Source organism: Trematomus bernacchii, unplaced genomic scaffold, assembly GCF_902827165.1.
Source record: "Trematomus bernacchii unplaced genomic scaffold, fTreBer1.1, whole genome shotgun sequence".
Taxonomy (NCBI): Eukaryota; Metazoa; Chordata; class Actinopteri; order Perciformes; family Nototheniidae; genus Trematomus; species Trematomus bernacchii.
Window position 1 is genome coordinate 14,127,355 of NW_022987547.1, and position 26,706 is coordinate 14,154,060.

Below are 26,706 nucleotides of genomic sequence, written 5' to 3' on the forward strand. Positions count from 1 at the left end.
AGAGAGGGAAACATGATCAGTGTTCTAACCCTTAAAGCATTACATTTGTATTTTAGTTTTAGTTTTTGCAATATCCAATCCATTGTCTCCATCTTATCAGCTGTGTGATTTTGGTTTCTAATTTGTTATGTTATCTTTTCCATAGTGTACACTTGATTGATCAGACACCCTGTGTGTATGGCTTGTATGTCGGGCCCCAGTTGTCACGGCTGGAGGGCAAGGTACACAGGACCCAAATGCAGAATATCCAAATCCAAAATACTTTTTATTGCTGAACTAGCAACAAAGTAAAATTAGGCAAGGCAAAACACAAAAATCCCTCTGAACAAAAACCTTCCAGCAACATCAAGAATCTCACAAAGACAGTCAGAAAAAACAGAACCTAAATGCACACAGGACTAATCACACAAACAAGACACAGATGAGGAGGGAGGAGAAAACACAGGGGCTCAAGGTGAACACTATCAGGTAATCAGGTAATCAGGCAGGAGGGAACACAGAGACAGGAAGCAACAGGCAAGATGGGGGGGGTGAACACAGAGACAGGAAGCAACAGGCAAGATGGGGGGGGGTGAACACAGAGACAGGAAGCAACAGGCAAGATGGGGGGGGTGAATACAGAGACAGGAAGCAACAGGCAAGATGGGGGGGTGAACACAGAGACAGGAAGCAACAGGCAAGATGGGGGGGGGTGAACACAGAGACAGGAAGCAACAGGCAAGATGGGGGGTGAACACAGAGACAGGAAGCAACAGACAAGACGGGGGGTGAACACAGAGACAGGAAGCAACAGGCAAGATGGGGGGTGAACACAGAGACAGGAAGCAACAGGCAAGATGGGGGGGTGAACACAGAGACAGGAAGCAACAGGCAAGATGGGGGTGAACACAGAGACAGGAAGCAACAGACAAGATGGGGGGTGAACACAGAGACAGGAAGCAACAGACAAGATGGGGGGTGAACACAGAGACAGGAAGCAACAGGCAAGACGGGGGGTGAACACAGAGACAGGAAGCAACAGACAAGACGGGGGGTGAACACAGAGATAGGAAGCAACAGACAAGACGGGGGGTGAACACAGAGACAGGAAGCAACAGGCAAGACGGGGGGTGAACACAGAGACAGGAAGCAACAGACAAGACGGGGGGTGAACACAGAGACAGGAAGCAACAGACAAGACGGGGGGTGAACACAGAGACAGGAAGCAACAGACAAGATGGGGGGTGAACACAGAGACAGGAAGCAACAGACAAGACGGGGGGTGAACACAGAGACAGGAAGCAACAGACAAGACGGGGGGTGAACACAGAGAACAGAAGCAACAGACAAGAGGGGGGGTGAACACAGAGACAGGAAGCAACAGGCAAGACGGGGGTGAACACAGAGACAGGAAGCAACAGGCAAGATGGGGGTGAACACAGAGACAGGAAGCAACAGACAAGAACGGGGGGTGAAACAAAGACCAGGAAGCCAACAGACAGATGGGGGGGGAATCACAACGAGACAGGGAAGCAACAGGCAAGAACGGGGGGGTGAACACAGAGACAAGGAAGCAACAGGCAAGAGAGACGGGGGTGAACACAGAGACAGGAAGCAGACAGAACAATGACGGAGGGAGTGAACACAGAGACAGGAAGCCAACAGGCAAGATGGGGGGTGAACACAGAGACAGAACCAATAAGGCAAACGGGGGGTGAACACAGAGACAGGAAGCAACAGACAAGACGGGGGGTGACACAAGAGACAGGAAGCAACAGACAAGACGGGGAGGTGAACACGAAGACAGGAAGCAACAGGCAAGATGGGGGTGAACACAGAGACAGGAAGCAACAGACAAGACGGGGGGTGAACACAGAGACAGGAAGCAACAGGCAGATGGGGGGTGAACACAGAGGACAGGAAGCAACAGACAAGACGGGGGGTGAACACAGAGACAGGAAGCAACAGGCAAGACGGGGGGTGAACACAGAGACAGGAAGCAACAGGCAAGATGGGGGGTGAACACAGAGACAGGAAGCAACAGACAAGACGGGGGGTGAACACAGAGACAGGAAGCAACAGGCAAGACGGGGGGTGAACACAGAGACAGGAAGCAACAGACTAGATGGGGGGTGAACACAGAGACAGGAAGCAACAGACAAGACGGGGGGTGAACACAGAGACAGGAAGCAACAGGCAAGACGGGGGGTGAACACAGAGACAGGAAGCAACAGACAAGACGGGGGGTGAACACAGAGACAGGAAGCAACAGGCAAGACGGGGGATGAACACAGAGACAGGAAGCAACAGACAAGACGGGGGGTGAACACAGAGACAGGAAGCAACAGGCAAGACGGGGGATGAACACAGAGACAGGAAACCAAAGACAGAACTAGACATGACAAAAACACAACACAGACAGATCCTGACACCAGTTCCTGTATGTGTTATCACTTTAAGAGCAGTAGTTCTAAATGTTCTTGCCAATCATTTGTCTTGTTCTTCCATTATGTTTAGAGAACTCATAGCAAGGAGATGATCTGAACTCAAAAGAAAAAGTGTCTATGTTTCTGTCAGATGTGATGCTAAAACGTCAGCAGAGGCTCTTCCTCGTGACAGAAGAGCGAAACCGAAGACAGTCTGGCTTTTAAGTCACAAACACTTTACATTCTGACATGCTGCAGCTGATGATGCCCGACACCGTCTGTACATCTATTTCATTATATATTTATATACACATCAGTGTTTATCATCCACTGATGGGAACATTCCTCCAGTGTCACAGTGTTAACAGCTTTCATCAGAATCTGTAGCATCTATGTTATTTAGGGTTATTCCGGCCATTGCAACGTTGCTGTGGCAACACAGAGAGAAAAGGAGAGAGATTGTGTACTGTTCTAAAAATATTCCAATAAGCAGTCCTCAAAATAAATCAATAACCGAACACTTGCTTCGTGTTTTTGATCTCTTTCAAAAACAGATTCTCCTTGTTTTTGGAGAGTTTGGATTTTGTATCATCTAAAGCAGAGAAAGTAGAGCTGTGTGGAGGCGCGCTGCCAACAAGCTCATCCAGTGTAGAGACTAGGAGAGACTAGGAGAGACTAGGAGAGACTGCACGACGCAGCGAGGTGCACTATGGATCCGAGGATCGTCCTCCCCACCTGGGGGAGTCCCCCCGGGGGGGCGTGGAGGTCGGACCTGTTTCACGTGGACGCCGGGCAGAGGTAGGGCCGCATGGAGCCTCTAGAGGAATACACATGGTGTCCTTATGATAGTGCTTTGGTGCTTTGAAAGGGGAAGCAAGGGTTGAACATCGCAAGAAGGTTTTATAGATTTATTTTAGCTTAAGCCTATTTAAATTACGTAATGCATTTGCAGATTGAGGAAGCAACGTGGGCTGCGAGCAGCGGTTTGGTGAGCGCGCCTAAAAGCTGCTGAGATGCACAGACATGTCTGCGTGTGTAATCCTTTAAAGGGAGCTGGCAGTTAGTTATTTACTTTGTGGACACATATATGTGATATAACGTATCGATTGTCATTATCCATGCACAGTAAACATATATTTCTTAAGGTGTCAGAAAGGAGTGGAAGTTGATTTATTAAAATGACTTTTTGTGTTTCAAAACAAAGATCTGTAATGTATTAGAAGACTAATCCAACCAGAACATTGTCACATGCATTAAGCCACAACAAGTTAATTTTATTTATTTACAAATTCTTTGCAAACTTGTTTCTTAATTCATCATGAGAAGTTTGGTATATATAATGTCAGAATTTCTCCCTAAATATTGCTCATTTTTTCCAACAAAAAGTCACAAACAACAACAAAAATAATAAATAATTTAGTAGCCAAAACTAGTGGAAAGTAGTACTTTCCTGTCAATTGACTTATTTTTCAAATAAAATATTGAATGAGGATTATCTCATGATAAATCCCATGCGAAACCCAAAAATCCGTTTTAAATTTGACAAAGAGAAGCAACAAATCTATACAGTATAATGGAGATGGAATGAGGTAAAGTTGGGTCATTTCTGCCTGAAAAAAGAATGTAAATTAGTTGTTGATTAACTTAAACTTGATGTTAATGTTGCCAACTAAATATGTTCACTGTCATAGTCAAATCCCTGGTGTCATTGTATTGGCATGTGTTCAGAGAACAGGTCTCTGATTAGACAAAGCAGTCCCGATCCAGAGCTGTCAGAAGATTTCACCTGAAAAACTTCTGCAGAATTATTCATTTCCAAAGACATCATTACCCCCAGCGCCTCATGGCCATGATGTGAAACTGAAGTATGACTAATGTCAGACCTTCTCTGCCAGTAATTGTGTGCTCAGCAGGAATTAAGGGTCATTACTTACACAGTAATGTGTGTGTGGGTGGGTGGAGGGGGGAGACAGACATCTGCAGGACCCTCATGAGTGACAGCAGCTCTCAGGTGAAGAGCCTTTCTCTGGACAGCTGGTTATTTTAAAGGGCCCATGTCATGCTTTTCCGGTTATTACGCGTCCCCTTGTGTGTTATGAAGGTTGTTCTGCATGTAAACGGTCTGCAGAGTCACAAACCCTCAAAGTACACCCTGTAGAGAGTAAAACTCTAACACAGAAAAGACCTGTCTCTGCTGTCCCAGAACGCCTCGTTGGAGATTTCTCATTTTCCATTGTTTGCTTCCTGGGTTGACGTGTGAACACCCAAATCAACAACAAATGACCGGATTGGCCCAAATGGACCAATCCGCGGAGCACCTCACACACCAGGATCCCTTGGCTAACTAACAGGGAGTCCCCATTGACTTGCATAGAGCTCCCTGAACACTAGTAATAGACGAGTTGGGATTGCGGAGAAATGCTCTCTGCAGACCCATTCTCACAGCGTTATAAACCTTTTTCTTACTCAATATCAAGCCACACTTATTGTTTTTACTTCGGCTGTGAGTGTTTGTGTGCTCAGGATGAATTTAGCTTGTTCTCGCTGTATCGCCGACCCGGAAACCTGTCCGCTCCTCGCAGCAGCAACGAGCCTCGCAACGTCCCGACCAATCAGAGCACACTGGGCTCACAGGGAGGGGGGGGGGCAGGAGCTCCAACAAGCCGTTTAGGACAGAGAGTGAATACACATACTATACAGAGATGCTGTATGAGAAACCAATGTGAGTTTGGAACATTGAACAATTTAAATCTATTCTAGTAGACCTCAACAATGGAAATATGATCAGTAGAAATGGCCATGACATGGGACCTTTAAATATATTTTTGCAGGGTATTCCTCTGTTATATCTTACACAGGCTCCGCCCCCTACTGGACTCTATGGGTACTATCTCTTAACCATACTATGCGAGCATTCACCTACTGAGATATCTATAAACGTAGCCGGCACCTCTGGGCGGGCCTACCTGAATGCGCGCGCAAGCCCACCGTAGGCGGCCTCGCCTCCTGACTGTCATCCTTTTCTCTTCAGGATAAAACAACTGAGAACGTAAACGTGAAAGAAAGAGAAGAAAGAAACTTAAATCATGGACTCACCACTCCTTGAGCCCCGGCCCTGTCCTACATGCACTGGCTTAATCGCAGGTGCCGATCCCCACCGCCTCTGTTTTGAGTGTCTGGGGCCTGACCGCGACGCGGACGGCCTGACCCAGTCTCCGTCCTGTAATGCCTGCCGTATGCTCCCACGGCTCAGCCGCCGGCACCGTCTGGAGCACTTCCAGGCTTATTATGTCTCGCCGGAGGAGGCGGAGGACCAGGTGGACCTCGAGGTGGTGGAAATGGAGGAACAGAATGTGGCCGGGGAGGTGCCATTCGTTTTCGCCATTCCGGCAGGTCGGGCGGCCCAGTCTGTCGAGGAGGAAGACGACGACTGCCACCGAAGCCGGTGAGCCGCCTCCGTCAGGGGTTCTACGGCCCGGTTTGTCCGGCGCAGCCGGCCTTCGTTTCGCCCCCGTTGCCAGATATCTGACAGTGTGTGGAGGCGACGTGGCGGCAGCCACTGAGGACGAAGGCTCCAGTGGCAGGTATGGCGGGAATCCTTAGGGTGCATGGCCGTTCTGACACAGCGTTGCCCCCTCTACCTCCTCGGCTCGTCCCGCGGAACCGGCTCAATACCGGCATTCGCGGGGACGGGCTGTCCGACCCCGACAGGCTTCTGCTCCGGCTCCACCTCAGCAGAGGGCTTCTGGGTGGGGTGCACCGTCCTCCCGGAGCTGACTGACGGTGGGAGGAAGCGTCCTGGCGGAGAGAGTAACTTTCTCCATCCAGGACGCGAGGGCGAATCCCGCCTCCTCCCTCTTTGATGCAAAAATTGTGACACGCACTTTTAATAAAAATTATTGCATTTATCCCAGTCTACTGTAAGTGTCATTTCACAATTGCACACTTCCACATAATGTTAACCGTACTGATTCCCCACTCGCTGCCCCAGTTGTAACTCCAGTAAAGGAAGCAGCTAGTGGGCATGCGCATGTGAGGGTAATAAACCGCAGGAAATGCTATCAAAGCGCTATGCGGGTACAGGGACATTATGGCCGGCGTGTTATTGTCAGGAGACACACACCTAGAGTAAAAACTCAGATTAATGCATTTTACCGTCTGGGTGAAGATTGCATTATGGCGGAGCTCGCGCTCTCGTGGGAGCGTTTTTGGTCCTCCAGCACTTCAAACCCTTAATACAGGGCAAACATGTGCTGGTGAGGAGCGACAACCGCACCACAGTGGCGTACATCAACAGGCAGGGCGGAGTCCGCTCCGCCGCCTTGTTGACCACAGCGGAGAGCCTGTGGTTATGAGCTTCAGAGATTGTGTTGTCTCTGAGCGCCCTCCACATCCCGGGACTGGAGAACAGGGGGGCAGAGGCGAGTGGGGGCCGAGGCGAGTGGGGGCTTCACCCGGAGGTGGTGAAGCAGATCTGGGCCCAGTTCGGGAGAGCGGAGGTGGACCTGTTCGCCAACCGGCGCAACAGCCACTGTACCCTGTGGTTTTCCATGGCTCGGCGAGACAATCTGCCCTTGGGGGTGGACGCGTTTGCACACGAGCCATGGCCAAGAAAGCTGCTCTACGCCTTTCCACCGCTGCGCCTCACTGACAGACGTTCTCGTCTCACCCTCTCCAGGAGGGGGAGACGAGAACATCTGTCAGTCATCCTGGTAGCCCCAGATCGCCGCGGGGCACCGTGGTTCGCAGAGGTGACACAGATGATGGTGGGCCAGCCCTGGGCAATTCCTCAGGTCTGGGGGGCGTTGTCTCAGGAAGCAGGTGCAATAGGGGCGTTACCCACTCTGGGCCAACCTCTCCAGGCTTGGCTCCTGAGAGGGACAGGCTGAGACAGGGGGGACTGTCTGATGAGGTTATTCAGACTATCCAGGCAGCAAGAGCAGGATCCACCACAACCTGTTACAGGACGAAGTGGTTGGGATTCCAGCGATGGTGTGAAGAAAGGAGTCTAGAGCCCCTATCTTGTACGCTGGGCTCTATTCTGTCCTACTTACAGATACTGGTGGACAGGGGGCTGGCTCATTCCACAATTATAGTGTATGCAGCAGCCATTTCGTCCTGCCATGAGGGACTTGGCGGCAGGTCAGCCTTCAGTCAGCCGCTTATGACGCGGTTTTTGCAGGGGGTCAGGAGACAGCGCCCAGTGGTGCATGCCTCCTCCCCACAATGGGATCTGAAGTTGGTGCTCGAGGCTCTGGTCACAGAACCATTTGAGCCTCTGGAGCTCTCCTCCCTGAAGGCACTGTCATTGAAAACAGCTTTGCTGCTTGCCCTGACTGCCAAAAGAGTGTCTGAACTGACCGCTCTGTCGGTGCACCCGAGTTGCCTTTTGATGGAGCAGGTCAGTGAGGTAGCAGGGAGCCTGGTGATGGAGCAGGTCAGTGAGGTAGCAGGGAGCCTGGTGATGGAGCAGGTCAGTGAGGTAGCAGGGAGCCTGGTGATGGAGCAGGTCAGTGAGGTAGCAGGGGGCCTGGTGATGGAGCAGGTCGGTGAGGTGGGGGGGGGCTGGTGATGGAGCAGGTCTGTGAGGTAGGAGGAGGCCTGGTGATGGAGCAGGTCGGTGAGGTAGGAGGGGACCTGGTGATGGAGCAGGTCAGTGAGGAGGGGGGGGGCTGGTGATGGAGCAGCGATGTGAGGTAGGAGGGGGCTTGGTGATGGAGCAGGTCTGTGAGGTAGGAGGGGGCCTGGTGATGGAGCAGGTCTGTGAGGTAGGAGGGGGCCTGGTGATGGAGCAGGTCTGTGAGGTAGGAGGGGGCCTGGTGATGGAGCAGGTCGGTGAGGTGGGGGGGGGGGGGCTGGTGATGGAGCAGCTCTGTGAGGTAGGAGGGGGCCTGGTGATGGAGCAGGTCTGTGAGGTAGGAGGGGGCCTGGTGATGGAGCAGGTCAGTGAGGTAGGGGGGGGCTGGTGATGGAGCAGGTATGTGAGGTAGGAGGGGGCCTGGTGATGGAGCAGGTCTGTGAGGTAGGAGGGGGCTGGTGATGGAGCAGGTATGTGAGGTAGGAGGGGGCCTGGTGATGGAGCAGGTATGTGAGGTAGGAGGGGGCCTGGTGATGGAGCAGGTCAGTGAGGTAGGAGGGGGCCTGGTGATGGAGCAGGTCGGTGAGGTAGGGGGGGCCTGGTGATGGAGCAGGTCAGTGAGGTAGGAGGGGGCCTGGTGATGGAGCCGGTCAGTGAGGTAGGTGGGGGGGGGGGGGCCTGGTGATGGAGCAGGTCTGTAATGTAGGAGGGGGCCTGGTGATGGAGCAGGTATGTGAGGTAGGAGGGGGCCTGGTGATGGAGCAGGTCTGTGAGGTAGGGGGGGCCTGGTGATGGAGCAGGTATGTGAGGTAGGAGGGGGCCTGGTGATGGAGCAGGTCAGTGAGGAGGGGGGGGCCTGGTGATGGAGCAGGTCAGTGAGGTAGGAGGGGGCCTGGTGATGGAGCAGGTCTGTGAGGTAGGAAGGGGCCTGGTGATGGAGCAGGTCAGTGAGGTAGGTGGGGGGGGGGCTGGTGATGGAGCAGGTATGTGAGGTAGGAGGGGGCCTGGTGATGGAGCAGGTCGGTGAGGTGGGGGGGGGGGGCTGGTGATGGAGCAGGTCTGTGAGGTAGGAAGGGGCCTGGTGATGGAGCAGGTATGTGAGGTAGGAGGGGGCCTGGTGATGGAGCAGGTATGTGAGGTAGGGGGGCCTGGTGAGGGCTTTGTAGGTAAGGAGAAGGATCTTGAAATGGATGCATTGTGGGACGGGGAGCCAGTGGAGGTCTTGCAGGGCGGGGGGATGTGGTCACGGAGAGGGTGAGGGTCAGGAGTCGGGCGGCAGAGTTCTGAATGTACTGGAGTTTATTGAGGAGTCTGGATGGTGTAACAGAGAGGATGCTGTTGCAGTAGTCTGGTCAGGTCAGTTATTCATAATGATGAACTGCTGTTTCTGTTTTATTTCACCTGCCTGCAGTCTATAACACTGCAGAGATATGCAGTGTGTTGCTAGGCTACCTACTGTATGAGTTGTAATGTTTTACAAATTAAAATTATATATTTTTGTCACAATTAAACATACACACAACACAAAAAATGTCTTAACCTACAAGTTACTCCTGATGGCTTCCCTTCATAAAGTGACTTGCTATGCTAGCAAATCCACAACAACATGCACTCTAACTTGACTGCAAACCACATTTTGTTTATTATTGTTGTTTACAGTTTATTCTGTAATCCTGAGTAAGATTTGTATTTTTTAATAATTCATATTCGTCTCTATTTAATTACACTTGCATATGTAAGGAATGAATAATGAAGTTTGTATTATACCAATAATACAAATAAAAGGAAACATGGTGAATACACAAAAAAGGATATTTGATCACTTAGTATGATCAGACCATAATTAAATGTTAAAACTAAAGTTGTATTTTTTAATTGTATTACAATTAAGTTGCAGTTTTGAATAGTGATGGAGTCAAATTTGTATTCCTGAAATGGAAAAAAGCTAAGATAAAAAACTGAAATGCAAATGCTTATAGACATATGCAGTCAAACCAGGAAAACAAAAAGAACACAATGAATTATTATGCTATCAGCACTACACACATGCACGTGTTTTCACAATATTATTTTATTTTATAATTCTTATGTATCATTTGATTGCAGCTTTGTCTACTAAAATCATAAAATATTTAAAGGGGACCTATTATGCAAAATCCACTTTTTGTCCTGATCCATTTTTATAAAAACCTGTCTGAAAATGAGCTGATCAGATTTTGGCCACTTTATGATATCATAACGATGTTTTGGCTTGTGTAACCATTAGCCAATCACCAACCAAGGTTACCAACACCCCCCCCCCCCCCCCCCCCCACCTTATCACCTGAATCTCCTCCTAGAGCACCATTGAGTTCTTTGTAACCAAATCTCTCTCAGAGGGGCGTGGGGAGGGGCTCCTTATTTTCATCTAAAGTAACAGACAGAGAATCAGCACTTTGGAAACAGGGCTGAAACAGAGGGGATTATGGGTAATGCTGCAATGATCTGTTTGGTGTTTCGAGCCAAACACTTCAGAGACATGTTTTGTATATATCTGAGACCTATAATATGTTGATGAAAAACAGTATAATAGGGGACCTTTAAAGTTCTGGTGAAATGCTCTTTGTCTCCTTTGGGTACGCTGCGTGTCCTACAGTCACTGTCTTGTAATCAGAGACAGATAATCAGAGACGGATAAGACAGATAATCAGAGACAGATAATCAGAGACAGATAATAGAGAGACAGATAATCAGAGACAGATAATCAGAGACAGATAATCAGAGACAGATAATCAGAGACAGATAATCAGAGACAGATAATAGAGAGACAGATAATCAGAGACAGATAATCAGAGACAGATAATCAGAGACAGATAATCAGAGACAGATAATCAAAGACAGATAATCACCAAACTCTCCTCGGGTGATTACAAAAACGACATTATGAATATTCATGATGTGTGAAATGTCATACTTTAAAAACTGCCTGGAAGAATATCCGTGTGTCTCTTTGCTGCAGATATCTTTTGACTTTTCCTTTTTCCTGTCCGTCAGGGTGCAGGTGGAGTTCTATGTGAACGAAAACACCTTCAAGGAGCGGCTGAAGCTTTTCTTCATCAAAAACCAAAGATCAAGTATGTTGATGGTGCAACACATCTTCTCACACCCATGAATTGGCTGTTTCATAATGGACAGGGGGCATTAAAGGTCACCAAAATAACAAATACAGACACATCCCCTCCTAATGAAACCCTCATGCATATAGAAAAACACCTTTAATGCTTAGCAACCACATATTTAAAGAGAAATACACACTGATGTTGCTTATGAGTCAAAAGAAATAGCATTTTTGCTGCAGTGCTGATAAGTTCAAGGTAAGATGTATTTGTAGAGTGCATTAAAAAGGGCTTTACAACAAACCTTGTTGTAAGTAAAGAAGTGCAGACACACACACACACATGCAGAGGCGTGCAGACATTCATATCAATGCAGAATGTAAATCATCTCAAGAGTCCTTGCAGGGGAGTAAAAGTGGCTCTTAAGACTCTTTTCAAGAGGAGTCAAGGGATTATAGTGCGCTGATATTTTCAGGGAGTGTATTCCAGAGTTTTGGTGCAGCTTCTTACCAAAAGCTTCTTAGAAAGCCCTGTCTCCAAAAGGTTTAGGACGAGATGATAAGTACTGAAGTGAGGACTTCCATACAAAACAAGGAGACAGTGGAAAGATGCTACATGCACAACATGTTATTTGTTGTTAATGTCAGTTTGTTGTACGTTTTATGAGTCTCTTTTACTTGTTGCTAGCATTCAACAGTAACATGGTTGATACTAAAACATAGAAGTTTGCAATAATGGAATTTGCCTGGATGTTAGTGCATGGGGATGTTAGTGCATGGATAACCTTGTGTTTATAACTATTTTTCTTTTTGTATTGCTCTTGCTATCTGTATTGTTATTATGTTGCATTGTTGGAGAAGCCTGTGACATAAGATTTTCAACAACATACTTGCTCTGTAGCTATGTCAGTTTGACAATAAAGAACCTTGAACCTTGAACCTTGTTACTAGGAGAAGCTAGATATGACACATTTGCTAACATTTTTATACTACATTTATTTTTGAGATAGTGTCTGATGTGATTGGATAACTAGAAATCAGAAATCCTTTATGACTCCTGCAGCGGGGACATTTACAGAATAGGACAGAAACCTGGGAGTTGCAATTATTGAATTTTGAGCAATAGGAAGGTTCTACTCTTGGATATACTGTAATTCAGAGCTGTAAGAAGTTTTATTGAACATCTTTGGTAGCCTTTCTATCAAATGTATATTGTATTAAATATTATTCAGTACTGACTGATATTATTCCAAGGTTTTTGCAAAGGGTCTGGTGTAATTGAGGGGCTGGGCACTGTTGCTGGAGGAGTGTGTTGGGTGATACAAAAGCAGTATTTAATTGTAAAATGTGTCCCTGTCTGGTCCTTAGGCCTCCGTATCCGTGTGTTCAACTTCTCCCTGAAGCTGCTCACCTGTCTGCTGTACATCATCCGGGTGGTGACCGATAACCCGGGTCACAGCGCAGGACAACAGAATGCTAACAGTGGCAACGTCAAATGGTTTGTCCATTTTGAACAGAAGCACTAACGTACAGTACAGCAGACTAAAAGATAGATACATGTTGAAACACATGCCAGCAAAGTTGCAAAGATATCATTAAAAGAAAGCGTAAATGCTCTTATAAATGACACACCCACCAAGCAACCAAACATCTTTCTAAACACTTATTTTAGTAAGCTTTTCACTTTTATTCATTGATGTTAAACATCACAGTCAGCTTACTGTACATTCACTATAAATGTTTAACAGACTTATTGATAATCACAATCTAAGGAAAGACTCTTCTTAAAGTGCTTAAGCAAAAATAACTTGCCTACATTCATTTATTCCCTTTGACTTTCTGTTTCTCTCTCTCCTGCAGTGTTGACTGCCAGTGGAACGGATCAGTGCAGGACCGAGAGATTAACTGGTGAGCAGCAGGAGGTGGAATGACTGTTCATTCAGGGTCAAATGAAAAGAAAGTATTATGTAGCCTCTGGCGAAAGCAACATATCCTGTGAGTGCGCTTCCAGCTCTTTTCCTGCACTCAGCTCATTACCTTACCTGGCCTGAGATGAATGTTGCACATGTTCATTTGACATATTGTCACATGTATTATCTCTAATGATACCCATCTAATGAAATAATAACAGTATTATTTTTGACTTTATTTACCTCAAATATTTAACAATGATAATGCATTTCTTGACTGATTTATAGGTCATTTGTTGTGAATGAAAGAGTTGCTCTGTTTGGCAGGGGGTTGATCTTCTGGGTGGATAGAAAGGTTCCTGTCTGGGCCATCCAAGTGAGTCACAACAGAACACACACAGGGGGAAAGGCTTTACATTTGACAAAGAGGCCATATTATGTTGTGGGGGTTTTCCCTTTACTGTAGAGTGCTATGTAGGTTTTGTGCATGTCAATGGGTTACAGAGGCTAACATCCCTGTGTTCCCTCCCTCCCACACATAAATACTAATATGAACCTGAAAATGAGCCTATTATGTCTTATTTAAACAAGAAAAAACGTTTGAAAAAAGAGCTTGACAACACTGTGGGTTTCATTCTCAGATAATTAATTTTAAAATGATTCTTCTCTTAACAATTGATCAGCTTGTGTCCTGTTTTTTTCTTGCACAGGTGATTGTTGCCATCATTAGTTTTCTGGAGACTATGTTACTGATGTATCTCAGCTACAAGGTAACACACACACACACACACACACACACACACACACACACACACACACACACACACACACACACACACACACACACACACACACACACACACACACACACACCACACACACACACACACACACACACACACACACACACACACACACACACACACACACACACACACACCACACACACACACACACACACACACACACACACACACACACACACACACACACACACACACACACACACACACACACACACACACACACACAATAAACAGACGTCATGCGTGTCAGTAATACAGCCCGTCAATGCAATTAGTCACTTCCAGTCTGAGAGATTGACAGATGATAAGTGGCGTAATTATCCCAGGACTTTTGTCACGGCTACATTAAGAACAGGCGTAATGACAGGATCTGGTGGAGGTGAAGAATGAAGTGTTCGCCCCAAAGTGACAGACTACAATTAGGACCTGCATCTCTGCAGTGACTCACTCTCAGTCTATTGTGTGCCTACAGGTTCAAACGTCTGCTCATGCTTTTATTTGATTTCATTATAGGGGAACATTTGGGAGCAGATTTTCCAGGTGTCATTTCTTCTGGAGATGATTAACACAGTTCCCTTCATCATCACGGTAATGCTTCTACCACTCTCAAATAATCATTATCTAGAATAACTTCCAACACTGTAAACTATGCTCTTTTTGTACTTTTTCATTATTTCTGTAATCTTTAAGAATTGAAGACATAAGCATTATTGAGACTCAGACTTACATCAATGGACACTGAAAAGTGAAGAATAACAATTTAGATAGTAAGAAAAAAGAAAGGATTCATGCTATCCCACCTTTTAGCCAAAGGACCAAAGTGCATGGCTCTTGTGAACATGCCACCGCCTGCATTTTCTTTTTGATTTAATATGTTATTGTTGTCTTTATTCTGCACTGGCTTTTGCTGTTGTAACATTGTAAATGTCCCCGTTGTGGGATGAAAAGAGGATGAAAGGCTCTGTCATATGAGTAGCCCAACTGTACGCGTAGTCATTACATGTCGCTGTCCGTGGTGCTGAAGTAGAACACTTGTTGATTGATTTGTAATTGATTTACATTTTTTCTCTCAGTCCCAGACTTCAGATGAATTGTTCTTACCCATTCAGTCTTCAACACATTTCTTGTGCACATGTAAATGGTTAGAAACTGAAGACTGCGTCGATGTCATTTTGGGTGTCAAATTGAAGTTAAGAGCATTGAAGCTATCACCTTGAGCATATAAACCACAATGCACACAGCCTTTTCTGTGCAGCTTTTACCGTGTGATTGCAGAAATATTGAGAAAAAACCTTATACTTTGATTTGAAATGTGTCTTTGTCCTAAGATCTTCTGGCCCTCGATCAGAAACATCTTCATCCCCGTCTTTCTCAACTGCTGGCTGGCCAAGTGCGCTTTGGAGAACATGATCGTGAGTGGAAACATGAACTGAATGGATTATTTTAAAGGAACAATTGAATGTTATTGTTCTGTCGTTCATCATCCAAGAGCAGCAACATAATGTTGTTAGCTCAAGTACAATATTGAAGTACATGTACTTTGCTTGAGTGTTTCAATATAGCGGTACTTTACACTTCTTCTCCTGAAAATGTATTTTAAAGGTTCCCTATTATACTGTTTTTCATCAACATATTATAGGTCTCAGATATATACAAACAAGTCTCTGAAGTGTTTGGCTCGAAACACCAAACAGATCATGGCAGCATCCCATAATCCCCTCTGTTTCAGCCCTGTTTCAAAAGTGCTGATTCTCTGTCTGTTACTTTAGATGAAAAATAAGGAGCCCCTCCCCACGCCCCTCTGAGAGAGATTTGGTTAAAAAGAACTCAATGGTGCTCTAGGAGGAGATTCAGGTGATAAGGTGGGGGGGTTACCTTGGTTGCTGATTGGCTAATGGTTACACAAGCCAAAACATCGTTATGACATCATAAAGTGGCCACAATCTGATCAGCTCATTTTCAGACAGGTTTTTATAAAAATGGATCAGGACAAAAAGAGAGAGAATCTTTGTTCCTGAAACTTTCAGAATCTCTTTACACAGAGGGGACACATGTTGATGAAGAAGAGACATGAAGAAGAGGGGACACATGTTGATGTAGAAGAGACGTGAAGAAGAGGGGACACATGGTGATGTAGAAGAGACGTGAAGAAGAGGGGACACATGTTGATGTAGAAGAGACATGAAGAAGAGGGGACACATGTTGATGTAGAAGAGACATGAAGAAGAGGGGACACATGTTGATGTAGAAGAGACATGAAGAAGAGGGGACACATGTTGATGTAGAAGAGACATGAAGAAGAGGGGACACATGTTGATGTAGAAGAGACATGAAGAAGAGGGGACACATGTTGATGTAGAAGAGACATGAAGAAGAGGGGACACATGTTGATGTAGAAGAGACATGAAGAAGAGGGGACACATGTTGATGTAGAAGAGACGTGAAGAAGAGGGGACACATGTTGATGTAGAAGAGACATGAAGAAGAGGGGACACATGTTGATGTAGAAGAGACATGAAGAAGAGGGGACACATGTTGATGTAGAAGAGACATGAAGAAGAGGGGACACATGTTGATGTAGAAGAGACATGAAGAAGAGGGGACACATGTTGATGTAGAAGAGACATGTAGAAGAGGGGACACATGTTGATGTAGAAGAGACATGAAGAAGAGGGGACACATGTTGATGTAGAAGAGACATGAAGAAGAGGGGACACATGTTGATGTAGAAGAGACATGAAGAAGAGGGGACACATGTTGATGTAGAAGAGACATGAAGAAGAGGGGACACATGTTGATGTAGAAGAGACATGAAGAAGTGGATTTTGCATAATAGGTGACCTTTAAAGCTTTTGCTTTTGCATTGGGACCATTGATAAACGTTTAACATATTGCATCTCCAAAGATGAAACAAGTCGATTTACTGAGATACAATATGAAATGATCCAATATATTACAAAAAGTTTTTTAAAAGTATGTAATTTATGTAACAGGAACATTTTTGTCAGCAAAAGTGAAATGTTACTCGACACAACAATATGAAACACCTAATAGAGTCATAAAAATAATTTATATTAGATATATTATATGTATTATAATATCCACCACTAGTAGGGGATTTAACTACTGGAAGAAATGATCCCTCCAAAGAGTCAATATCTTTCCTCAACACAAATAGAGGTGAGCTTTTAGCCCCCATGTTGAAGTTCACTGTTGTTTTGTGGGCAGAATGACGTCCACAGAGCCATCCAGCGGACGAACTCGGCCATGTTCAACCAGGTTCTGATCCTGATCTGCACGCTGCTCTGCCTGGTGTTCACCGGGTGAGGAGGATCTATTTGAGCTGTTTGTAAAGTCTGTCTGTGTTTCTGTAGTGTGAATTAAACCTCTAATATATTCAGATGGATATGGATGCCAACAATACTTTTACATTATTCAGTGTCTCTGTGGTGGTGCATTGTTTTCGGTTATTGAGTGTTTGTTCTCATTTTTCCACTCAGCACATGTGGGATCCAGCACCTGGAGCGGGCGGGGAAAAATCTGTCGCTCTTCAACTCCTTCTACTTCTGCATCGTCACCTTCTCCACGGTGGGCTTCGGAGACGTCACCCCCCGCATCTGGCCCTCCCAGCTGCTGGTGGTCATCATGATCTGCGTGGCTCTGGTGGTGCTGCCTCTGCAGGTAGGGAGATATGGAAGAGGAACTACGACCCCTAAACGTTTAGTTTCTGTGCTCCACAGATCTGGATAAAGCTTCCTGAACACACGAGGCCTTCCCCAACCCTGAGTTTTTGTTTAAGTCGAGCCTAAAACCTTTTTTACTGCTGCTTTTCCAGAGGTCATCTAATAAAAGCATTGTTATTATATATATCTTCATTTTTTATGAATTGTCTTGTTTTCTTTTTCATTTGTTTTTTGTGTAAATGCTTAACGTAAAGCACATTGAAGTGCGTTTGTGTCTGAATATAGATAAAATAATCTTAACCATACATTTCAAAGACATATTAAATTATGTTTCTAACTAAAACTAAAGCATTTTGGGGGGTTTGTTCCTCTATTAATACTCTTGGCTATCTGCTGAATGTTTATTTGTGTGTGTGTGAGCGTTACTCAGTGATCTTGCTGTGTGTCAGTTTGAGGAGCTGATGTATCTGTGGATGGAGAGACAGAAGTCTGGAGGGAACTACAGCCGGCACCGCGCGCAGACGGAGAAACACGTGGTGCTGTGTGTCAGCGCGCTGAAGATAGACCTGCTGATGGACTTTCTCAATGAGTTCTACGCACACCCCAGGCTGCAGGTACCAAACATCACACACTTATATACTGCAGTGTACACACATTGGTGTGATCGAGGCAGTGATGGACTGTAGCCCACTTCAGTTCCACTTCAAGGTGCCATTACTGTACTTTAGTATTTGCGTTTTCTGCAGCTTTATACTTTACCTCCACTAGATCACTGCTTCACTACTTTTAAAGAAATAAAAAGATCTGAGTATTTTGGCAACATCTTGAAAATGGTGTGTTTAAGGATTTTTAAAAGAAAAAACATAGTAACTAAGAGACATTGGTGTATTTGCAACTAAATGTTGTGACATTAACATCTTCCATAGTGGAATACACACGTGTTCTTGTGTATTCTTAAAGGACTACTACGTGGTGATCCTGTGCCCCAGTGAGATGGACTTGCAGGTGCGCAGAGTGCTGCAGATCCCTCTGTGGTCTCAGAGGGTCATCTACCTGCAGGGGTCTGTCCTCAAAGACCAGGACCTGCTCAGAGCCAAGTGAGTGACTCTTAAATCAATGCAAAAATGCATTATTTTCCTAGAATCTACATTGTTTTGGTGTCAGTTGTAAAGTGTTGAAGTTATTTGCCCTAGTGTAGTCTGCCTTCTCTTAAACGTAATGGAACTGGATGGAATTTAGGTTGAGGGCTCAAAGCAACAACAAATTGCAAATAAAACACACAAACCTTTTAGAACTGAATTCTCTTTGTCTTAAGTTTGTGTTTGTAAAGTTAAATGTGGCTGATGATAATCTTAGAGCTGCCAGCAGCTCATTTTATACAGTGAGTTTTAGCTTTAATAAATGGTATCGCTACAGTTAAATGACTATTTGGGGAATCTTTAGATCCTATTCACTCCAGCTACTTTTCAAAAGTCCGGACAGCAAATAGGTCTCAAAACACCTTAAAGATCAGAGCTTCTGGGCTGAAGATATCTGCAGAGTGAGGTGTGCATTGTGTGAAGGTAGTGCAGTACAACCTGCATCCACTCTCAGATAAATTCAGGGAATTCAATGAAATTAAAACTAATTACAGATAGAAGGAGTAAATAAGTATACTTGTAAAAAAAATATTTAAAATAATTTAAAGAATGAAATAAACGGAAATAATACAACTACTGCGGATAATAAAATGAATAATAATAAGTAAAATGAATAAATAAATGAAAATGGTAAAAATGTACATTTAGGTTATGTATTCCTTGCACATTTTACTTTACTGTTTAGTTTATTTCTTACATTTTAGTTAAACTAAAAGGACAACTTTTCTTCAGGAAAAAATGGCATTCAAATTTAAACAGTTATTTAAATGATATCTTCGAATGAAGAAATAACACACATCTTACGATTAAGGTTTGTGAAATAAATGCAATCTCAGTTGTTAGAAAGAGAGGCCTGATTGATGATTAATGGTTTGGGAAACCTCAAGTAATTAAAAATCGAAATAAAATCAGAAATAAAATATAGTTATGTAAGAGCTCTTAGTCTGGTAGCTGAAGTGATAATAATATGCTTATATGTTTACACTTATCTGTGTAATCATTATCATTTCTGGTAACACTTTATATTAAGGTACACAAATTCACCATCAACTAGTTGTTAATTAACATGCATATTAGCAGTATATTGGCTCTTTATTAGTCATTATAAAACACTTATTAATGCCTTATTCTACATGACCGTATTCTACAAGTAATAAACCATTAGTTGAGAGTTTTTCCTCAATAACCCTCTAATTAGTGCTTATTGATTGCAAATAAGGAAGTTGTTGTACATGAGTTTTGGTCTTAATATGCGCTGCTCAATATGGGCCTAATAAGGCAGTAGTACCACAAGAATAGTTATTCTCCCATAATAACACTTACAAATATGATCTATTCTTATGTAACAGGACATGGAAATATAAGTGTTAATTGTGTCTAAATAACTCAACATTAGGTATTTCTATCTAAGAACATGTTCCCTATTTTAAAGTGAAGTCTTGTTCATAACCAATAAGCTAGTAGTTTGACTCTGATTGACCTGAACAGGTTCCCTATTCTAAAGTTGCCTCCTCTTCACACTTTGTAAATACATTATAGCACACAACTACTGAAATTAACCTCAACAGTACATGAACAAAGAAGGCACACGTTGAAATATCTGTTTTATTAATGAACCACTAAACTTTAAAGAGAGGTTCAGACACATACCAAAACATGTCAAGTTTCTCCAAGGCTGAGAACACATAATGCAGCCTGTACTTTTTTAATAAAAACAGATTTTTAACAGAGTTTATGTATCTGTGATCATACTGTGTGACCTGCTTGTATGTACTTACACACTAGGTGTACTGTTCTCTCTATGTGTTGTCCTGTCTCAGTGTGAACATAGATTAAACAGCCAGCCAAACTCTTTTGAGAGCCAGGGAATGAGCAGCCATGCTCCTTTATTGACTTATTTGCAGTCCACTGACATTCAAATGGAGTGAAACTATAACAAAAGAAGTTACAAGGCACTTAATGAGCTCATACATGCAAGTGTAACATACACAGATTAACACATAGGACCGCTAAGTGTAAACAAGTTAAATATAGCTAATGCTAGCTGTGCAATAAGCATGTAGGCTATACAGGCTCGTATGGCTAATGCTAGCATGTATGCTAATGCTACCGTGTATGCTAACGCTAGCGCGAATGCTAATGCTGCGTTCACACCGGACGCGATGTGATGTTGGATGTTTGGGGGCGGCGCGATTACATGTAAAGTCAATGCAGAGATGCGGACAGACGCGAATTCGCTCCGACGGCGCGCAACTTCCTTACTTGCAATAAATAAGCATTAGAGGGTTATTGAGGAAATGCTCTCAACTAATGGCTTATTACTTGTAGAATATGGTCATGTAGAACAGGGGTGGGGAACCTTTTTCCTCTCAAGGGCCATTTCAATTTTTACAACATCCTCCGAGGGCCATACACATTATTGACCTCAACCTCTGCTAAAAAAAACAAAAATCACAGCCCATTGATTTCGCCTTTCTTTCATGCTGTGCAAAGAAAAAGCAACCTCTTAATCCAGATATCTTTCTGTTTTATTTAAAAAGTTTTTATGTTATGCTTTGCAGAGAGTGTGTAAAAGGCGTAAGGAGTTAAATGCAGACACTCACTATGACTCGTGCATGCATGCACGTGCACGGTTGCGGCATGACCACCCAAACAGAAAGATATGGACAGAAGAAGTGTGTAAATGTATTTAGTATCCTATCCATGTGAACATGATATAAGTGTGGGGGGGGACCTAATATCCTCTAGGGGGGTCCGGGGGCATGCTCCCCCGGGAAGATTTTTTTATATTGAAGTTAAATGCATCAGTCTGGTGCACAACATTAAGAGATCTATGGATACATCTCTCAACACCCATTATGAAACAGAACTGAAAACAGATTTTCTTTTTCTTTATGGATATTTTACAAATCACTCCCCTTTCAAACTGTATTCTTGTTTATTAATAACAACTTTCTTTTACTTTTACAGTATTTTATACCTGTTTTTCATTTATTCTCTTATTTTTTTTATAACTATAATGATCATATAAAGGTGTGCCTTTACCTCACTGAGCTGAGGTTATCAACCTCTCAGTCTGACAGGAGAGAGCTCTCTTCCACCTGGTTGTAGAAAAAGCTCCTTATATTCGTTAGCATAGCTAGCTAACCACATGCTAATAACAACAATCCCCGGTACCGCTCTCTCTCTCTCGCTCGCTCACACAAAATACGCTCGTGCCACACACACAGAGCCGAGCTTGAATGACACACAAAGACCAAGAAGTACTTGTACTGTAATGTAGCATATTATTTTCGATGGCGTTATTGTATAATCAGTATGACAGATGAACAGATCGCCACTGGGCTTACAACTAAAGACACAGCCACGCAAAAACAACTTACTCTCGTGTTGTGTTCAAGGAACCTGTCCTTGGCCAGGAAAAACAGGCAGTCGCTTGTTTAATTCTATTGCGGCCTAGATTTCTTTAATTTGTTTTTGCGTGTGTTTATAAATTACCTCGAGGGCCGTGTCAAATGGTCTCGCGGACCGTATACGGCCCGGAGGCCGGAGGTTCCCCACCCCTGATGTAGAATAAGGCATTAATAAGTGTTTTATAATGACTAATAAAGAGCCAATATACTGCTAATATGCATGTTAATTAACAACTAGTTGATGGTTAATTTGTGTACCTTAATATAAAGTGTTACCTAATTTCTATAATTGCAGGTGAAACATATCCTCACATTTTAATGTTACAAATAGGCCTACTGGGAGGATGATGGATTTTAGATTTAATTTGACCTGAACACTGTTTACATAGTTTATGGGGAGCAGTATCGGGTGTGATGTTTCAAATTAGCTATAGCGGATGCTATCTTTTTGTATTTTGCATTTTATGGATGTATCAATAAATGCAGGATATAAACCTGTATGGTCCCTCTGCTGTTGTGCGATGCTGAGACAGAATTTTAATTATTGATTGAAACTATAACCATTTCTTCTAAGACTCACCCCTAAAATGGACCCCTTTTTCTGAGGAAAGCAAACATGATCTGTCTCACATTTTCCTGAGAATTGTAAGTCATGAAAGTGAAAAAGAAAATGTTAATGAAAGGATTGAAACACCTGCTGTGGCTTTGGTGGAACTTTCTCCAGTCTGAGAAAATAACAGCATAACCATGGATCGATTACCAACTTCCAGAATACTGCTTCAATTTGGCATTTCTTTTATTCGCCTTCTATTTTCAGTCCCCCAAATTCACATGCAATACTGAAAACAGTGTTGTAGTCAAGTCACCAATTCACGAGTCCAAGTCACTCTCGAGTCACCACTCTTCGAGTCCGAGTCCAAGTCCGAGTCACCCAAGGAGTGTCCGAGTCGAGTCCGAGTCCGAGTCATCATTACCTGTGTTCGAGTCCGAGTCCAAGTCCGAGTCACCCAAGGAGTGTCCGAGTCGAGTCCGAGTCCGAGTCATCATTACCTGTGTTCGAGTCCGAGTCCGAGTCACCCAAGGAGTGTCCGAGTCGAGTCCGAGTCCGAGTCATCATTACCTGTGTTCGAGTCCGAGTCCAAGTCCGAGTCACCCAAGGAGTGTCCGAGTCGGGTCCGAGTCATCATTACCTGTGTTCGAGTCCGAGTCCAAGTCCGAGTCACCCAAGAAGAGTCCAAGTCAAGTCCGAGTCACAAGTCTTCATGTATTAATCTTCGTGGATATATTTGTTGAAATGTAGCTGCTCCTCTACATTGCTTTTATCCTGTCATGTTATACTAATGTGTCTATTGAACTGCTGGGAAGCCAGTTTGGCTACAATTCTTGTAATAGGTGCTATACAAATATAAAGCTTATTACTAATATTAATTTTATTATTAAAATAGTTCTCTCTCTCTCTAGCTAGCATGCTCGCTAGCTAGCATGCTCACTAGCTAGCATGCTCACTAGCATGCTCACTACCTAGCATGCTCGCTAGCATGCTCACTAGCTAGCATGCTCACTAGCTAGCATGCTCGCTAGCATGCTCACTAGCTAGCATGCTCACTAGCTAGCATGCTCGCTAGCATGCTCACTAGCTAGCATGCTCACTAGCTAGCATGCTCGCTAGCATGCTCACTCGCTAGCATGCTCACTAGCTTGCTCACTAGCTAGCATGCTCACTACAGTGGCGAACCGTGTCTATCACAACTGGACCTTCTGTAGACACACACACCCCCCCGCCGCAGCTGCCCCCCCCCCCCCCCCCCCCCCCCCCCCCGGCGTTATAATGTCCGTCTTAACACTGAATTGTCGTCTTGAAAACGGTACTCACAACAATTCCGCAACAACTTCATCTTCACCTGTTGCACTTGCCATTTCAACGTTAAAAACAATAAACCGGCATGAATTGCTTCATCGCATTCATCTAGATCCTCTGTCTCGAGCCAGTGAACTACCGGGCCTTCTAGAGTACCCTGGAACCGAGGGAAACTCTGAAAGAATACGCCCATTGGCTACAAATCAATATATGATTGGTTGATCAAACTTTCAGTCCAAATGTACGCTCATTCAGTGCAACGGCCAGGGCATTCTATCAAGGATATAGAATACCTTGGTTGAAGGATATTCTACCCAGAGACCCAGAACAAGATCTGATTGGTTGCTTTCTTTTCTAACACAAAACCACTGAAATGCGTAGTGCATGGTCCGAGAAGGACCAACAAATCAACGTAACACTGTAATATTACAGATCAACAACACAGATACGATTCTCATTTATTCATTTTATATACATTTTATTACATTTTATTACATTTTATTTATATAATTAAATCGATTTTTTGTTTGTTTTATCTGAGTGTTCCAGGGTATTCTCTGAATACCTTGAAGGCCCTGACGGTTCGCCACTAGCTAGCATGCTCACTAGCATGCTCACTAGCATGCTCACTAGTGCACCTCCCCCCACCCCCGCGTTCATAAAGTCAAGTACCGCTCAAAAGGTCCGTTTTTTTTCATTTTAAGGATGCGCACCAAGCAACATCTCCAGGTGCTCCTTTGAGAACCTGGGCAAAAAAGATATGTGCACCCCTGACTATAGTGAAGGTTGCTAAGGAGGATCAAGAAAGAGAAAGGAAAAGAGGTTAAAAGACGTCAGATAAATCACCAGAAGAAGGCAGAGAGGAAGTAAACAATAACAGGAACACGGAATGGGCTCTGTATTTTGTTTAGTATATGGCCATGTACAGGCCCGGTTCCAAAACAAAATGACTTGGGGTGCATCTGAGATTGCAGGGGGCGCAGCAGTAGTAGGTTTACATGAGCAATAGTGGTCGGCAACAGCAATGAAAAATATCATTGATGTTATGGTCCCCAATGAACATATTATGGCATTTGTTATGTTTTGAAACCAAGCAAGTGAGAACATTTCAAGTGTGTTAAAAGTGCAATCCTGAAATATTTAATATAGTCCAAAGTGGACTATGGCAAAGAAAAGCACAAAAGCTTCAAAACTGTACTAGAACATATTGTAAATCAAGGCAAATATTATTTGAACAAGCTCATGGTTTGAAATGGCAAACATTGAAATGCAAAAGTATTATTAAAACCATGTACTACATCATCACCTTGGTCCCATCATATACTCTGGGAAGAGAATATTTACTATGCTTGAAAACTGGTATCACATCATCATGTGAGGTTGACTTTGTGACCTGGAGAACATTTCAGCTGCAACATTAGCTTGTTGATAAGCTTGGGATATGAGATATTTTTGTAGCCATTCGTGGTGAAGGCATCTGTGCTATTATATATGCATTCTTTTTGACCCAACATTTCTACAGGCATGGCAGAATATGGCACTATTTTTACATGAATATTCTAGCCATTGTCTATTTTTATACCACGAGCTGCAAAATGACCGCCTTACCCCACTGTGCAGGCGGGTACTTGTTTAGATATACCTGGGCAGGCTCTGTTTTGCCGTGGTATCCTGGCACCAGCGGGCCGCAGAGGGGCGGCGTAGTTTCGGGCGACGAAAACTGCTGCTCCGAGGGCGAGGGCAGCGAGTCAGGCGGGAGTAAGCTAGTGTCCACAACAGAGGGTAACGTGATGTCCCCATCTGACCTGTTGCTATTGTCTGCAGTAGATGCAGTGTTGCTGGCGTTTAGTTATGGTTGCGAACCATTTTCGTATACATGATTATCCACAGATGTGTTAGCACTATGGAAATGATGCACGCGCAGCGGAGCAGGTCACGCGCACCTGACACAATTTGTTGTTTGTATTTTTCGCTCCGTTCTCTTTTTTGAATAGAGGGTGCATAACATTCAACTGGGGGTGCAATGCATGCCTATGCAATCCCGACACGAAGCCTGAAGGGTAAACACCAGGTTTACTAATCTACCCGCACAATTTTTCTCTGGTGTCGGAATGTCTCGCGATGCTGGTACATTCTTAAAAAACAAAACACCATATCATTTCGGGTTAATATGTGTTGTAACTGCGTTACTGAGAATTGTAACGGGTAATATATTACCCATATTTCATTAGTAATGCGTTACATTACTTCGTTACAGCAAAAAGTAATATATTACTGTAACTCCGTTACTTTGGTAACGCGTTACACCCAACACTGATAATGACCAAGCGGGAAACTCTGGGCCAGAGCCGGGAGGCCAATAAGGAAGTGCCACAAACTGCAGTTCATCTATTGGCCGATCGGCGATGACTGCAGAAAGTATGAATTTCCATAGACCCCCATGTTAAAATGCCCAACTTTACAGCAGAAATAAACATGTTTCTACCCCTGGATGCAATAAAAATTATTCGGGATATAGTTAGATTCCACCTTAATGATTATTAATTGTTGAGTGAATAACGCGACCCTTTTATTTATATTAGGTCTTAAAGTTTTTGCATAAATTAGGGCGTGGTCACGTGCCTCACTGTCAGCTAACAGCAACTTGTCCACTCTGTTAGGCTACAACGTTAGCTAGTTGTAGTTACTGTACTTGACCCTTTAGCCGTGTTCGTGGTGATGTGCCTTTTAGCGAATGTTGTTACAAATACCAGACAATTAAAATGTCGTGCTGTGCGGTTGAATGTACTAACAGAACTTCCAAGAAGTCTAAAATTATAA

The 26,706-nt window shown here is 44.1% G+C and overlaps 1 protein-coding gene across 1 annotated transcript in view; it reads left to right on the forward strand.

Annotated features, from left to right (window-relative positions):
* The window catches only part of LOC117476759 (potassium channel subfamily T member 1-like), a 69,325-nt gene that overhangs the window by 18,552 nt on the left and 24,067 nt on the right, over positions 1 to 26,706 (forward strand). Inside the window, 11 exon segments of the mRNA XM_034123486.1 lie at positions 11,017 to 11,096; positions 12,446 to 12,567; positions 12,951 to 12,985; positions 13,315 to 13,363; positions 13,698 to 13,757; positions 14,307 to 14,381; positions 15,122 to 15,205; positions 17,022 to 17,116; positions 17,294 to 17,474; positions 17,926 to 18,090; positions 18,437 to 18,573. Of these exon segments, the coding sequence (XP_033979377.1) occupies positions 11,017 to 11,096; positions 12,446 to 12,567; positions 12,951 to 12,985; positions 13,315 to 13,363; positions 13,698 to 13,757; positions 14,307 to 14,381; positions 15,122 to 15,205; positions 17,022 to 17,116; positions 17,294 to 17,474; positions 17,926 to 18,090; positions 18,437 to 18,573 (1,083 nt within the window).